The sequence below is a fragment of the Panthera uncia genome, chromosome D1 (genome assembly GCF_023721935.1).
Source record: "Panthera uncia isolate 11264 chromosome D1, Puncia_PCG_1.0, whole genome shotgun sequence".
Classification (NCBI taxonomy): domain Eukaryota; kingdom Metazoa; phylum Chordata; class Mammalia; order Carnivora; family Felidae; genus Panthera; species Panthera uncia.
In genome coordinates, this window is record NC_064808.1 from 55833559 (window position 1) to 55849460 (window position 15902).

Sequence of the window (15902 nt, forward strand, 5' to 3'; positions counted from 1 at the left end):
GCAGTGACCACATAGCAAGTCAGTGTAGAGCCAGGGCTAGGGCTCTTCCAGTGCCTGCCGTCTGGGGTGGGGACACAGGGCTGGAGCAGAACTGGGAAAAAGACAAAACACTCTGGGGGATTGGGTGAAAGGGACATCCTGGCCAACCCACCTCTCCCCTAGTGGTTAGGGTGAGCTCAGCAGGAAAGCATCAAGGATGGGGAGGCTCTTGTTGACTGAGTTTCTCACTGGGCCCCCTGATGGTTCTGTCACATCAGGGGTTGCAGGTCTCAATGCTTTACTTGACTGAGGCACAGGTTAGGTAGGGTAGGATTGCCCAGTTGCCCCAGAATGTTAGGACCAGACCTGACACCAGAATCTAGGGCCCCAGGCGATCACCCAGCATACCATGTTCCTGCCCTGTGGCGGTGAGTACTTGGACACTGGAAGGGGCTCCGCTTCCTGCCCCAGCTGTTCCAATATCATGTCCATCTCTGGTTAAGACTTTTTCTACCAGTTGTAGCCACCCATTCAGTAAAATGAGCTCCTTGGCTGGATGGCAGGGACACTTGGTCCTCGCCCTTGCAGCTCATAGGCCTGGAGACAGGAGACAGCAACTCTTGAAGGGAGAGAAGATGAGGCTAAATCATTGGAGTGGTGGTGGATGGAAATGGAGGGAAGGATGCCAGAGAGGTAGAATTGGCAAGAGGACATGTGGTGCCCAGGGGTGATGGTGGCCAGACCTGAGCTTAAGATACACATTCTATTGGGTTGTTTCTCAGACCCACAGGGCCCTGTTCAGGAATGAGTCCTGATGAGAAAGACTGGTCCCTACTAGGGGAAAGGCTGAGAGAGTACAGGTCCCTTTCCATATTTCAGGGGACCATTGTCTCAGGGCTGAAGGCACTGCTTTGGATGAAAGGCTATTTAATGCAGGCTCAATGTGATGGTCACATTAAGTGGTGCCATAAGCGAGCTTTTCCAGGTGTGAGGTTATTAGTTTCCTAGATGTAATTTCATAGGAGGAATATGGCCCAAATGAATCCTCATCAATCTAGCAACTGAAACAGCCTATTTAAGACCCAAAATCACATGTTACTTCCATAGCATGTCTGTCAGTGACACCATAAACCCCGCGTTCATTCCACAGATAATCACAGAGCCCTGTGGGCGAGGCTCCATACCAGGCTCTGGGAATCCACAACCCTTGCCTGCATTTTCTTTAGTTTTTATGGTTTCATTTTTGCACTCAATTCTTTAACTCACCTAGGGTTTATTTTGGCATATGGTACAGGGTGAGGCTCTGAAATGATTTTCCTACAATGTGAATTGTAATCTATGTTAGAATCTTCACGAGTGATTCAACAGAGTACTGGCCCCATCAGATGCTCAGGAGTCAATAAGGTCTGTAGTCTAAAAAGTGTAGGAACTGCTGCATCCTCATAACCTTCTCAGAGATTCACAGTGGATATGAACATAGTTAAGGCTCTGAGGAGTCCTGCACTTAAAGAAATCTTTATGTCTTGTTTCCTCATTTTATTTGACTACAGAAGCCATTTGTCAGTAACAGCTACAAACACAATGCAGAACATCCACTTTGGACTAAAGATGATGGTAAGACAAAACTAAGTCGGAGGCCTCCTCTGCCTCAGATGCAGCATCTGTCTACTCACTTATGGACCTGGGGCTGTGGTCAGAAGCACACAACCAGCTCTGCTCCAGGCCCTCAGCACTAAGAGCTCTGCCAGGAGCCACAAACCCTGGGTGCCTCAGGGAGGGCCAAGTGGCCTGGCACTGGGCTAAAACTTTACTGAAGAGCATTAGCTCTGGGCCTTGAAGGACGAGCAGAAGTGCATGATAGAAGTAGATCTTGTCAGGGCAAGACCTCCAGCAGTGACAACCTGCCAGGCAGACCCTGCCTCCAGAACCGTGGGACGGAAAGAGCAGTATGAGCAGAGATGCCCATGGGGAGCCTTTAACGTGGGACAAAGTGGGCGTGAGCATGCATCCAGAACAGGGGAGGGGAAGAGGTCCTTACCATTCACTTTCCAAGTTCAGGGTCTGCTTTGATAAGTCAGGGTCTCCTAGGGCCTTATTACAATAGTCGGTCCAGACCACACATGTGATCACGTCCCAAGGCTTCTCTTTCCTCAGGGAGTCTGCAAAGTTCCTTTCCTGTCTGGAACAAATAACTGGGGAGTTGGAGTGGAGCAAGAGGAGAATGTGGGGAACCGAATTCCTAGGGATTAATTAGGGCCCTACAATGAGATCCGTTTCCCCTCTGGAGGCCAATTAGGGCATCTGGAAGGTTGGGAGAGGAAAGGTAGGTATGTGTCTATGTACTAGTGGGAGGCCCATCCATCCTGTGCTGGGCTGGGTCCCTCTGGGGGAGACCAGGTCTCAGAGGCACCCTGTCCACTTACAGGAAAAGTACAAGTGCAAAGATAATCACAGAACAGTTTTCAGCATCTATGAGCAGGAATTTAGTGTTGCACTGTATGAAGTGCATTATCATCATTGCAGAAATCCCCCTCACCTTTGTAGTATTGTCCTACACTGAACATTCAGTAGGGGCCGGACCCTAGGCTAGGCTTTTATATTCATGAGCCACCAGCAATGCACGTAGGTTCCAATCTTTCCACATCCTCACAAACATTTGCCATTTTCTGTGTGTGTGTGTGTGTGTGTGTGTGTGTGTGTGTGTGTTTAAATAATACCCATCCTAATTTGTGTGAAGTGGTTTCTCATTTGGGTTTTGATTTGCAGTTTCCCTAATAACTAGTGATGTTGAGTGTCTTTCCATGGGCTTATTTGCTATTTATATATCTTCTTGGAGAAATGCCTGTTTAATTGCTTGGCCCATCTTTGAATTGTGTTGTTCATTTTTGTTAAGTTGTAAGAGTTCTTTATATATTCCTGATACTACTCCCTTGTCAAATATATGCTTTGCAAACATTTTCTTCCATTCTGGGCATTGTCTTTCCCCTTTCTTGATAGTGCCCTTTGTTGCACTTAAGTTGAAACTATTGTTTTAATTGGGAGATACAGAGATTGTGCCACGTGGCAGGTGAGGCTACAGGTGGAAAACATTGTTATTGTTATTGTTATTGTTATTGTTATTGTTTCATGTCTACTCCTGAAAAATGTTTAGGAGGAACCACAGGGACAGAGTGAGTGGGGTAGAACTAGCCTAGGATTCTGTAGCATCTTGACCCACCCCTCGTGTGATTCATTCATTGTTCCATCTAGGAGGGGAAGTGAAGATGACAAGATGTCATGAGGCTCTTCCAGGGACACAGGAAACCAAAGCACTGAATTTAAACTGAATTTGGTACAAGAAGAGCAGTCACACAAGACAGAACTTCAGTAGTGAAGTGGTGATACTTGTGGAGTTGTTTACCAGGCGGTAGTGGAGTAAGGAGGGGGAAAAAAAATCCTTTCCATGTCCTTAGGTTAAATTCTAAGAGCTTACAGAACTCAGAGGCAAGGCAACTTACTAAGTTGTCTTTTTTATACCTCGAGGATGGCGGTCCCAAGGAAGTCTGGACACCAAGTTCAAGGACTGAGGGAAAGAAGCGCTGCAGATTGAACACAGTTTGAATAGAAGAATGTGAGCCCTGAATCCAGTTGCCCAGGGCCAGGAAACTGAAGACTGAAACAGGAGACTGAAAACCCTTTCTGACTGTAGCAGGATCTCCAAGACTGCCAAACACAGAGTCCAGGAACAAACCATATCCTTTGCTGACCTGCATCACCAATTGAATTCCCAGCTGCACTGGGTTTTATGCAACAGGAAAATGGTTAAAGTTGGTGCCATGAGTGTCAGAAACTTGAATCCTGGAAACTGGAACAAGAATATCTGTGCTGAGCCAGAGATGAGGGTATCTGTCACCTGGGTCCCCCAGACACTTTCACTGTATGGTCTGCATGTCCCTGGCTGGACAAGCCTGACAGGTCTTTGTGAGACAATTTGACATAGGGGAAGGGAATGAGGAGCCTGGACTGGCTGCTAAGGCCAGAAAGAGGAAGACATGGGACTGTATTTTGAGAAAGAGTAAAGGTCGTGGACACAGCATACTAACAATAAGGTCACACTTCTCTACTTAGCTCCCCATTGTTGTGGAACGGCTGAGAAATAAAAGGACTGTCATGCTTTGATGCTCACACAGGTCTGGGAAGGAATACCCTTGCTTTAGCATCAGCTAGAGGAAGGACACACTCTACTTTTCTGACAGGAATGTCTACATACCAGAGGTAAACTTCCTGTGTGACTCATGTTGAAATATTTGTAGCAGCAGTGAACTTTCAGGCAACAAAGATTGAGATGGTAGCAGGTTCAGACTTTCTCCTTGAAGGGGCTTTCTAAGTTGCTACCATAGCAGAGAGGGCAAGGATGATTCACACTATCGGTCAGCAGTCCGGGGAAAGCTAGAAATATGAATAGATAGAAAGAGATAAAAGGGGAAAGACTGAAGTTCTTGCTAGTCAAATGCTTGAAATCTCTGAGATTCAAAATTGTTTGAACTAATGGAAATGTGACCACAATTATTTTCATAGTCTTATGAGATTGGGACTCACAACATAAAAATTGAGTAGAAAAATCTAAGGGTGCCTGGGTGGCTCAGTCAGTTAAGCGTCCAACTTTGGCTCAGGTCATGATCTCGCAGTTCATGAGTTCAAGCCCTGCTTTGGGCTCTGTGCTAGCAGATCAGAGCCTAGAGCCTGCTTCAGATTCTGTGTCTCCCTCTCTCTGACCCCACCCCACTCATGCTCCACCTCTCTGTCTCTCTCTCTCTCTCAAAAATAAATTAACATTTAAAAAAAATTTTAATTGAATAGAAAAAGCCTATACATTTCATCTGTGAATTAAGGAAAGAAAATCATTATATTATTACAATGGAGGAGGAACAATTAAGACTGTATTTTGAGAATTATTGTTCTATCTGGCTATCTGAATTGTCTACTTTTCCCTCTATTGTTATTGACATCTGTGAGTAGAGTCAGGGTTCCCCAGCATTCTTTGGGTCCTGGGGACATTCCATTCTGGTGATGGCTGCTTTGACATCCTTGTTCCTCAGCGTATAGATGAGAGGGTTGAGGACAGGTGTGAGAATAGCATATACCACATTGCCCATGCTGTGGAATTCAAGTGGCAGGTCAGCCCTGTAGGTCACATGGGCTATGGTGATGGATGAGTAGTAGGTGCCAACCACCAGGAGGTGGGAGCTGTAGGTGGAGAAGGCTTTTGAGCGTCCTTCTCGGGAGCGTCCTTCTCGGGAGGCCAGGATGTGGGCATAGGAGAGAAGCACCAGGACAAGGGGCAGAAAGGATACTGCCATGGCAATGCAGAAGCCCATGAGAGTCTGGGGCTGAGCAGGAGGCCTAGATCACAGCCAGGTGGTCACAGAAGCAGTGATAGATGTGAGCAATGTTGTCAAAAGCCATGTGGGAAGTCTGCACCACCACTGGGGTGGGCCGGAGGAGGGCAGTGAGCAGACACAGGCTGCCAGTGCAGCACTGGTCTGTGGAGTCATGAGGACAGGGTAGTGCAGTGGGTGGCAGACAGCCACATAGTGGTCATAGGCCATGACCACCAGGATGAAGGCTTCTGAGTAGGAGAAGCTATAGAAGAGGTATAGCTGCAGGAAGCAGGCAGGGAAGCTGAGGAAGCAGTCCCCCAGTAAGAGGAGGGACAGTATCTTGATCAGGAAGAAGTATATGGGCATGTGGAGGCTGGGATCTGCCACCACAGCCACCAGGATCAGGGCATTTCCCAGCAGGATGAGTAAGTAGAGTAGGAGAAAGACAAAGAAGATAGGAAGAAAGAAAGATTTGGGTAGAGAGGGAATTCCCACCAGGTAGAAGATGGTTGAGGAGTCCTCTGATCCATTATAGGCTCTAGTCTCCATGGTGGGTTAATCTGGATGCCAAGGAAGTGGGTAGGGGAAACATCTGGGAACCAGGCATATCTGGAAACCAGAACAATCAGTGATTCTGGAATGATAATTATGTGATGGTTACTATATAATTAAGGAAAACCTCTTTTCTTTTATAGTAAAGTATGGAAAAATATCTACAATGTACAAAACCATGTGTTACATGCTGGGTATATAGTAGACAGTTGAATAAGACAGAGACAGTCTCCAATGTCATAGAGCTAATTCTAGTGGTAGAGAGAGACATTAAGCAATGAATCACACAATTATTTAATGTTTATTTATTTTTGAGGGGGAGAGAGAGAGAGAGAGAGAGAGAGAGAGAGAGAAGGGGAGGGGCAGAGAGAGATGGAGACACAGAATCCGAAGCAGGCTCCAGGCTCTGAGCTGTTGACACAGAGCCTGACTCAGGGCTCAGACTCACAGACCATGAGATCATGACCTGAGCTGAAGTTGGATGCTTAATCCACTGAGCCACCCAGGCGCCCCTGAATCACATAATTTAATTGTAGTTGGGTTAAGTGTTATGGAAGAACTGGTTCTCTTTCCCATGTCCCATATCATCCTTTTTGGGGATAACAGATCTCTTAAACCATGTCCCTAAGCTCCTTTTTCTTTTGGCATTTGCTTTTTTGATGTTTATTTTATTGTTTATTTTTTTCTGAGAGAGAGAGAGAGAGAGCGCGCGCGCGCGCGCGCGCGCGCACAAGTGGGGGAGGGGCAGAGAGAGAGGGAGAGACAGAATTCGAAGCAGGCTCCAGGCTCTGAGCTGTCAGCACAAAGCCCCACGTGGGGCTCAAACTCACAAACCATGAGATCCTGACCTGAGCTGAAGTCGGACACTTAACCAACTGGGCCACCCAGGCGTCCCAGCATTTGCTTTAAGTTTTTAAAAAGTAACATCTTTGGGGCACCTGCATGACTCAGTTGGCTGAGTGTCTGACTCGTGATTTCAGCTCAGGTCATGATCTCATGATTCGTGGGATCAAGTCCTGAGTCAGGCTCTGTGCTGAGCCTGCTTAGGATTCTCTCTCTCTCTCTCTCTCTCTCTGCCCCTCCCCTCCCTTTCTCTCACTCTCTCTCTCTCCCTCTCTCTCCTGCAAAATAAATAAATAAACTGTTAAATTAATTAATTAATTAATTAAAAATAAAAAGTGACATCTTTGTTACCAAGTTGCTAGGGAGAACTGATTTCTCCAAGGTTTATAGCAACATGCTGTCTTCCCACCATAATTACTAACCAGGGAATCGCTCCTTTCTCTCTCAGCCGCTTGGTGCAGTGGTTCTGCCTGTCTCCATATCCTGTCTCTGGGTGTGGGGCTCTTTGTTAGGTTACAGTGAAGGGAAATGCTGAAAATGCTCTTGATGGGAAGAATCATTCCTGAGTCAGAACAGATAGTGGATTCTCCCGCAATTGGGCAGCAACAAAGAATCCAAGACAATATCTGTGTGACTCCATTGAACTTACCTTCCCACTGGCTGCCTCAGCTCAGCAGGTGCTCCTGTTTAACCATTGCATACCCCCTGCCCCCTGCCCCCCACCCAGCAGGCTGACTCGTGCCTGGGCAGAAGTTGTCATGTGCCCTGGGAGGCATTGTCCATAAAGAGAAACTGGTTTGCAGTAGCAGCTCAAAGGAAAAAAGAATCCCTTTCAGAGGAATCAGAAGGGAATGTTTTCAAGCCACAGATCTGGGGGGTTGAGCTAAAAGAAATACTGATTCACCCTCCACTTTGGACTAAGTGACCCTGAGAAATCCATGTTGATAACTGGTATTCCTGTCTGGTTGATCCTGGTGACTCCATGAGTGGTGTCCCCATGATTTTTCTGGAGTCACTTCTAAATTCTCTCTCTTCTTAAAACACCTCTTTAATGTTTATTTATTTTTTGAGGGACAGAGAGAGACAGAGCATGAGCAGAGGAGGGGCAGAGAGACAGGGAGACACAGAATCCGAAGCAGGCTCCAGGCTCTGAGCTGTTAGCACAGAGCCTGACGACGTGGGGCTCAAACTCTTGAACCATGAGATCATGACCTGAGCTGAAGCGAAGACGCTTAACCGACTGAATCACCCAGATGCCCCTCTTCTTAAAACACCTCTCATGCGTAAGACCACCAATATAAAAACTGGAAAAAACACTTTTATTTTCAAGTCCCACCACTTCCCCCCACAGGCCAGAGACTGAGCACAGAAAGGGCAGGGGCTTTCCCAGGTGCCACAGGCAAGTTGCAAAGCCCCCACCAGAGCTCAGGCCTTTGTTTCCCAAAACAGGGCTCTTTCTTCTATGCCTTGTTTCCTGGAGATCCAGAAGTTCAACTTTTCAGAGGGAGAAAAATACTAGGACTAAGGTTTTCTATTTCCCTTTTTGTTTTTTTTTCATTGATAACAGATAAATCTATATTTCATATTTTTAAATGTTTACTTTATTTTTGAGAGAGAGAAAGAGAGAAAGAGCGTGCAAGTAAGGGAGAGGCAGAAAGAGGGGGACAGGGGATCCGAAGCAGGCTCCTGCGCTAACAGCAGAGAGCTTGATGCAGGGCTCAAACCCGTGAACTGTGAGATCATGACCTGATCGCGACGCTTAACCAACTGAACCACCCAAGCACTCTATATTTCAAATTTTTATCTGAGTTCTATATGGTGAGTGCTAAATCAAGACCTGGTATCTGTCAATTCAAAGCCGCCTTTGAAATGTTCCAGAAGTCAGACCCAAGGATCTAGCAAAAGAGTGAAAATTCTTTGTCCCAAATTGAGAGGGCTATCCCTTGATATCTAACCCCATCCTGAGATGATAGCCCACTGGGATTTTCTCAGACCCAAATGGATGTAAACCACATTGCCCTGGGCACCTTTGTCCTCAGGCAGCTGTGGCTGACAGTCCCAGATGAGGCAGAGTAGGGCATCAGAGAGGTAGGAACACAGAGAGCCAAGGCCAGAGGGGTCCTAAGGGGCCATTAACTCCAGCTGTTTTCTCTTCCCTCCTCTGCTCCACCGCTGTGCAAATTGAAGCACAGATGCTATGACCTGGGAGGACAGGTGGCACGTGGCTTCTCACTGCCACGCGGAGCTGGACTGTCCAACAGGCACACCAGGCAGGTGCTGGGTCACCACCTGGCACCACCAGGGACACCAACAATCATTTCTGAAAGAATTTCGCTTTTGGTATTTCAAAGCATCGTTCAACTAGCCCATCCTAGGAAATATCCAAGTTTGACTGGACCCTCTTACACTTAAGTTAAAGGTTAGGGTCCTTGTTTTACTCTGAATTGCACAGTATATCTGAGTGTTGCAGTCATGTGCTCAGGGCCCAAAAATTGCTGTTTCTCAGGCAGGGCACAGAACTTGCCCTGGCAGGTGCTCCCTGTCTGCATTGTCCACCAGCCAGTTACAGAGAAGGACAAAAAAATCAGTCACTGGAACACATAACCTGATGCCACACTCATGTATATCTTCTCCTCTCATCATCCAAGCCTGCCAGAGAGTGGCTATGCCCTTCAGCCAGCGAGAATCTGAGAGTCCATTCAAGGCCACGGCTGGGGAGAGTGAGAGCAGAAGGTGTTCTGGAGCCAGCCTGCTGCAAAAGACTGAGCCCTACCTGGCAACCAAGAGTGCTGGCTCCTGGACCAGCTCTGCCACCCGCCTGCTATGACTTTGGGCCCCTGAGCCTTGGTTTTCTCATCTGGACAGTGACGGCTTTGGAGAAAAATATCTCTGGGGGGTTTCCAATTCAATGAGCCCTCTTCTGAGGGTCCCTTCTGTGGTTGGCCGATCAGATGGCACAATGGCCCATGCCCCAAAAGGAGAGATCAGGGACTATCTTGCCTCATGAGCACCTGTTGCCAGCTGGGTTCTTTCCCTTCATCTTATCACATGGACCTTAGTGGTCAAGTGTGAGTCAGAAAGGACCTGATTCCAATCCTAGCTCCTACTTCTAGCAGTGTGACCTTAGGCAAGTCACTTCCCCTTCCTAGAGCTCATTTTCCTCACCTGTGACCTCCTGGATTGTTGTGATGCTTACAGAAAGAATGCTCAAACATCACTTACACAAGCCTAGAACATGTTGGGCTCAGGGCTTGCTAGTGTGTCCAGTGGTGACTGCTATCATCAGCCTTGCTTTCCTGTGGGAAAGCCTTGGTCAAGATTATTTGAATCCCACCCGTTAAGTGCACCCCCTTGCCCAGCTCCACCAGGATATGTGGTCCAAGTTCCCACAGCCTACATGTGCACAGTCAACCTGGATCCTGGTTGCCTGTGTCTAGTGTCTTCTTGATTCCCGGTCCTCCTTTATAGGCTCTGGACTACCTACCCTGTTTCCCTACCCCAGCATTCTCTGCCTGTCTTGGAGCACTTTATCCCTAGCCCTACTCACCTGTTAAACCTGGTCCACACTTGTGCTCCTGTGGTGTCTCCATACAAGGCCTTGTTGGGAGGTGAGCCATGGTCCACTAAACCCTCAGCTTTTTGCTTCTAGGCAGGTCTCTTAGGGTGCTTCCCCTCAAGATGGTACTCCTGTTGGCACTGCACCCACCACCCTGCAGAGATCAATTCCCTGGCATCTCTTAGAACATATATAAGGGAGGGTAGGATTTGTTCCTAGACTTTGCTGATAATGAGAAGAGCATCATTAACAGTCCTGAGGGACTCAGCACTTTATTCCAATGGTGTAGACTTTATTTTCATTAAAAGTTTGACTGAAATCCATGGATGGATCATCTTGTCTACCTGACTTTGCCTGTTGGAAGTGTCTGTTCAGTTGCATTCTCTTTTACTATTCTGTATGCATTAATTTATTTATTCAGCAGTATTTACTGAGTTCCTAATCTGTTCTGGGCACTGTTATTTGGTGTCCTGAGGGCAGAATTAGCTGCATCTAAAGCTCAAGGGCTCTTATCCCAGACTGGGTCTTGAGACATGTGATTTTGGTAATGGCTGCCTTGACATCCTTGTTTCTCAGAGTGTAAATGAGAGGGTTGAGGATTGGTGTGAGAATAGAATATGCTACGTTGCCCATGATGTGGAAGTCGAGTGGCAAGTCAGCCCTGTAGGCCACATAGGCTATGGCGATGGATGAATAGTAGGTGCCAACCACCAGGAGGTGGGAGCTGCAGGTGGAGAAGGCTTTTGAGCGTCCTTCTCGGGAGCTGATGCGAAGCACCGAGGCCAGGATGTGGGCATAGGAAAGAAGAACCAGGAGAAGGGGCAGGAAGGATACCACCATAGCAATACAGAAGCCCATGAGGGTCTGGGGCATGGTGTCAGAGCAGGAAGCCTGAACCAGAGCTAAATGATCACAGAAACAATGGTAGATCTGAGCAATGTTGTTATATGCCATCTGGGAGGTCTTGACTACTGCTGGGATGGGCAGGAGGAGGGCGGTAAGCCAGGCACAGGCTGCCAGTGAAGCATTGGTCTGTGGGGTCATGTGGACAGGGTAGTGCAGTGGGCGGCAGATAGCCACATAGCGGTCATAGGCCATGACCACCAAGATGAAGGCTTCTGAACATGTGAAGCCTTGGAAGAGGTACATTTGCAATAAGCAAGCAGGGAAGCTGAGAAAGTGGTCTCCAAGCAGGAATAAGGACAGCATCTTGGGGACAGTGGTTGTGGTGAAGAGAATGTCCAGAGTAGAGAGATTGATCAGGAAGAAGTACATGGGCTTGTGGAGGCTGGGCTCTGCCACCACAGCCACCAGGATCAGGGCATTTCCCATAAGGATGAGAAGATAGAAGAGGAGGAAAATAAAAAACATAGGGAGGAAGAAGGTCTCTGGCAAAGAGGGGATTCCCACCAGATAGAAGACTGGTGATCCATCCACTGATCCGTTACAAGTTGTGGCCTCCATAGCAAGTCAGATCTGGATTTCTGGGGGATAGGCAGCTGGAACATCTGGACAATGGAATATCTGGAAATCATAGAAACAAAAGATTCTGGAATGAGATTTTATAATGTTAATATAAATGTTTATATGTATAGATAGATAGATAATATAATCACAATTATTTACAACCAACTCTAGAAGACTAATGGTAGGCTGTGGTGTTGATTTCTACCATGTGAATCCAAAATTCCTACCTTTATTCTTTGGACAAATATTAATTACTACTTAACTAATAACCTACCAAATGGAAATCATTACGCTTATGTTCAGGTGATACAGTGGTGAAAGTATAGAAGGCAGGCAAAATTCCTACCTTCTTAGAGTTTACATTTTACTGGGAAAGTCGGATCTAAACAGTTGATTATTGAATTATAATTGTGAAAAGTACTTGGAAAGATTTCTTCTGACCTTCATCTTAGGTTCCATGTTGTTTGGTTTGGGATGTCAGATCTCCCAAATCAAGTCCTTAAGCTTGTGTTTCTTCTTTTGCACTCACTCAAAGTTCTACCATCTTGCTTTGTAAGGGCTGCTTTCTCCAAGCTTTCTGCAACATGCTGCTGCTCACATACTTATTAAACCTATTTCTTGCTTGTATGCCTTGACCAGTGGTTCTTCCATATACCTCTTTAGCTATGTGTCTGGACCTCTACTCCTGTATAGGATATAATAGGTCGTAAAAGCCCAACACTTGTGCTGCAACAACTAGGAAAACCTGGATAAATTACACAAATCACACTTTTTTTAAAAATAATAAGTTAGAGAAACATCGCTACAATAAGGACGAGATGAATAGAACTCCAGGGAGGAGGGCCACTCCAAGTGAACGGTCAATCGCCAGCTCTTTTCTTCTCTGGGAATATTTGATCTGGGGACCATTGTGCAGCTTGGACTTGGCCCAGGCAGAGGGACGCAGATGAGAGAAGGAAAGGTCAGCAATGCTTTTTGGCAATCAAAAATTTAAAGCACTCTCTAATTGCATAACAAGTTTTCCCTGTGTGTGGGACAGCTTCTGAATTTGGGGGCCATACAAAAGAGGCTAGGAAGCTAGACTGAAGGCTTCTAAAAGACAAATCTCACAATGCTTAAGAGGTTAGAGAGAAAGACCCTCCATTAAATATACAATAGTCTTACCTTAAAACATTTTCAAAATTTTTGAAGCTGTGTGTTTGTGTGTGTGTGTGTGTGTGTGTGTGTGTGTGTGTGTGTTGAGAAGGTGGGTGGTAAGCTTGCTAAAGACATAAGTTCAAAACCTCCAAAGGATAGGAACAGATCTTCCACAATCTTTAAGGGCTGAGGAGACAGAGACCAGCCAAGCTATCAACCCAAGGCCCAGGAGAACCAAAGTTAGACTAAATCTTATGAAAACTAAAACCAAGCCTAATTCAAGCCTTGATTAGCTCAAGGTGATCAGCCCTTACCCTGTTTCCTAACAAAGGGAGAGGGGTGCCTGGGTGGCTCAGTCAGTTAAGCAGCTGACTTCAGCTCAGGTCATGATTTCACAGGTCATGAGTTCAAGCCCTGTGTCAGGCTCTGTGCTGACATCTCGGAGCCTGGAGCCTGCTTAGATTCTGTGTCTCCCTCTCTGTCTTCTGTCTCTCCCCCACTCACACTCTGTCTCTCTCAGAAAATAAACAAATATTTAAAAAATTAAAATAAATAAATAAAAGCAAGGGAAAAATTGATCTGGTGAAAGATATCATTGAGGGCCTCTATGAACCTATTATAAACATGTTCATCCCATAATAAAAAAATTGTTAGACATGCAAAAAGGCAGGAAAATGTGACCAACAATCAAGAAGACACAGAAGAGGATAGGATTATAAACCTGGAAAATAGATCAGTAGAAAATATCAAAAGTAAAGCTCAGAGAAAGATAAAAAGAATATATACTATATGATTTAATTAATATTAAATTTATGGACAGGCAAAACTAATTTATAGTGTTATAAATCAAAACAGTTGTTGTCTAAGGAGGTGAGGATTGGCAAGTTATAGGCAGAAGTATGCTTCCTGTTGTGATGGAAATGTTCTACATTTCTGTATTGAGTGGAGTGGTGGTTACATGGGTGTTTATGTTTATGAAAACTCATTAAGTCATACACTTAAGATCTGTGAATTACCTTCTGTGTAAATTTTACCTCAATTTCAAAATACAACATGAAGAGATGAGGAGGTAAGACACAGACTTGGAGAAGATATTTCCATATTTTTAATACATATATCAAAGAATGTGTATCCAGCATATATCCATATAAAAGCTTTCCATAAATTAAGAAAAAAAGATAGATGACCCTTCAGGAAAAGGAGCAACAGACTTGAATAAGCATTTCACAAAAGAGAACATCCAAATGACCAAAAAGTACATAAAGAGTGCTCAACATTATTTCTCATCATAGAAATGTAAATTAAAATAAAATGATACCATTACATACTCACCAGAAAGGCTAAAGTGAAAAGGATTGCCAAGTGTTGGTGAGGTACGGAGCAAGGGGTACTCCAATACATTGCTTATGAGTATGCAGATGATACAACCACTTTGGATAGCTCTTTGGTAAACCTTCTAAAACCTGTGACCCAGGAATTACACATATGGACACAAAGCCAAGAGATAGGACTGCTTGTGTCCACCAAGATACATGTATAAAAATGTGCATTGTTCTAAATATAAATCCAGAAGAATTAAAAACATATGTCACACAAAGACTTGTACATGAATGTTCATAGTAGCATTATTTATAATAGTCAAAAAGCAGAACATCCTAAATGCCCATTAGCTAATGAATGGATAAACACAATGCAGTATATTCATGCAATGGAATATTATTCAAAAATGCAATGGAACACTAATCCATGCTACAATGTGGGTAATCTCTGAAAATATTATGTTAAGTGGAAGAAGTCAGATAAAAAAAGTCACATATTGTATGATTCCATTTGTATGAAATGTCCAGAATAGACAAATCTACAGAGACAGAAAGATTAGTGATCCCCAGGGACTAGGGAAGGAGAGAATGGGAAGTAACTGCTTAATGCATACGGGGTTTATTTGAGGAGTGATGAAAAGCTACTGGAGTTAGATGGTGGTAATTGTTGAACAACACTGTAAATGCATGGAAAGCCATTGAATTGCACACTTTCAAATGGTTAAAATCATGAATTTTATGATTGGTGAATTCCGCTTTGATAAAAAATGTTCATTACAGCTTTCACTTATAATTCCCAAATGGAAACAACCCAAATGTCCATTATCAGTAGAATGGACAAATTATGGTATATTCATCCATATTGCATAGCAAGGAAAAAGGGTGAACTATTGTTACATGCAACAAGATGTATGAAGCTCACAGTCCAGTTTCGAATGAGAGAGACCATATCCAAAAGACTACATATTGTATTTAGTTGAAGAACAAAGATAGAAAAAAATTAATCTATGGTGACATAAGTCCTAACAGTGACTAAATTCTGTGGAGGGATTTATTTGACTGGGCTGGGCACAAAGGAATCTTCTGGGTTGCTGGAAATGTGCCATATCTTTAGCTGATCTATCTATATCTATATCTATATCTATATCTATATCTATATCTATATATCTATGTATCTATACCAATATCTGTGGATGTCTATGATGTCTATATCTTTATCTATATTTACAGCTAGACCTATATCTGTACCTAATATTTGTAGGCTTTATTATACCTGAGTTATACCTTGAATAAACAAGGTATAGCTTTTTGTCCTCCTTCAATGAAAGGAATGGCAGAGGATGCCTTTTGTTGGAGTCACTTCCTGATAGGAGTCAAAGTTACAGGTATACTCTAACCAATGGCAGAACCAGAGATTGGACGGCATTCCTGTGTAATATGATTTTTTCCCTCCCTCCTAGTTGGTACTGCTGCAGAGCAGATGTTCCTGATGAGTCACTTCATGTCCACTAGCCTGTAGGCTTCCCTAGCTCCAGCTAAGGAGGTATTACAGTAAACTAGAAACTTAGGGTCTTAGGAGCCACTGCTGCAGAGAAGAACACTGTATTCTTGTGACAGTGCCAAAGGCACAAGTCCCTACCCCAGAGGCTCCCTTCATCAAGCAAGGGGGGATGTGTGCTTCCAAGCACC

The 15902-nt window shown here is 44.8% G+C and overlaps 1 protein-coding gene and 1 pseudogene across 1 annotated transcript; both read right to left on the reverse strand.

Annotated features, from left to right (window-relative positions):
* Positions 1–4979: 4979 nt before the first annotated feature.
* LOC125917158 (olfactory receptor 2AT4-like) lies at positions 4980–5893 on the reverse strand (annotated as a pseudogene).
* Positions 5894–10782: 4889 nt separating this feature from the next.
* Positions 10783–11776, reverse strand: LOC125917167 (olfactory receptor 2AT4). Its single transcript, XM_049623435.1, has one exon. It carries the CDS (start codon positions 11752–11754, stop codon positions 10783–10785), a length of 972 nt encoding a protein of 323 aa, XP_049479392.1. The 5' UTR covers positions 11755–11776.
* Positions 11777–15902: the final 4126 nt, after the last annotated feature.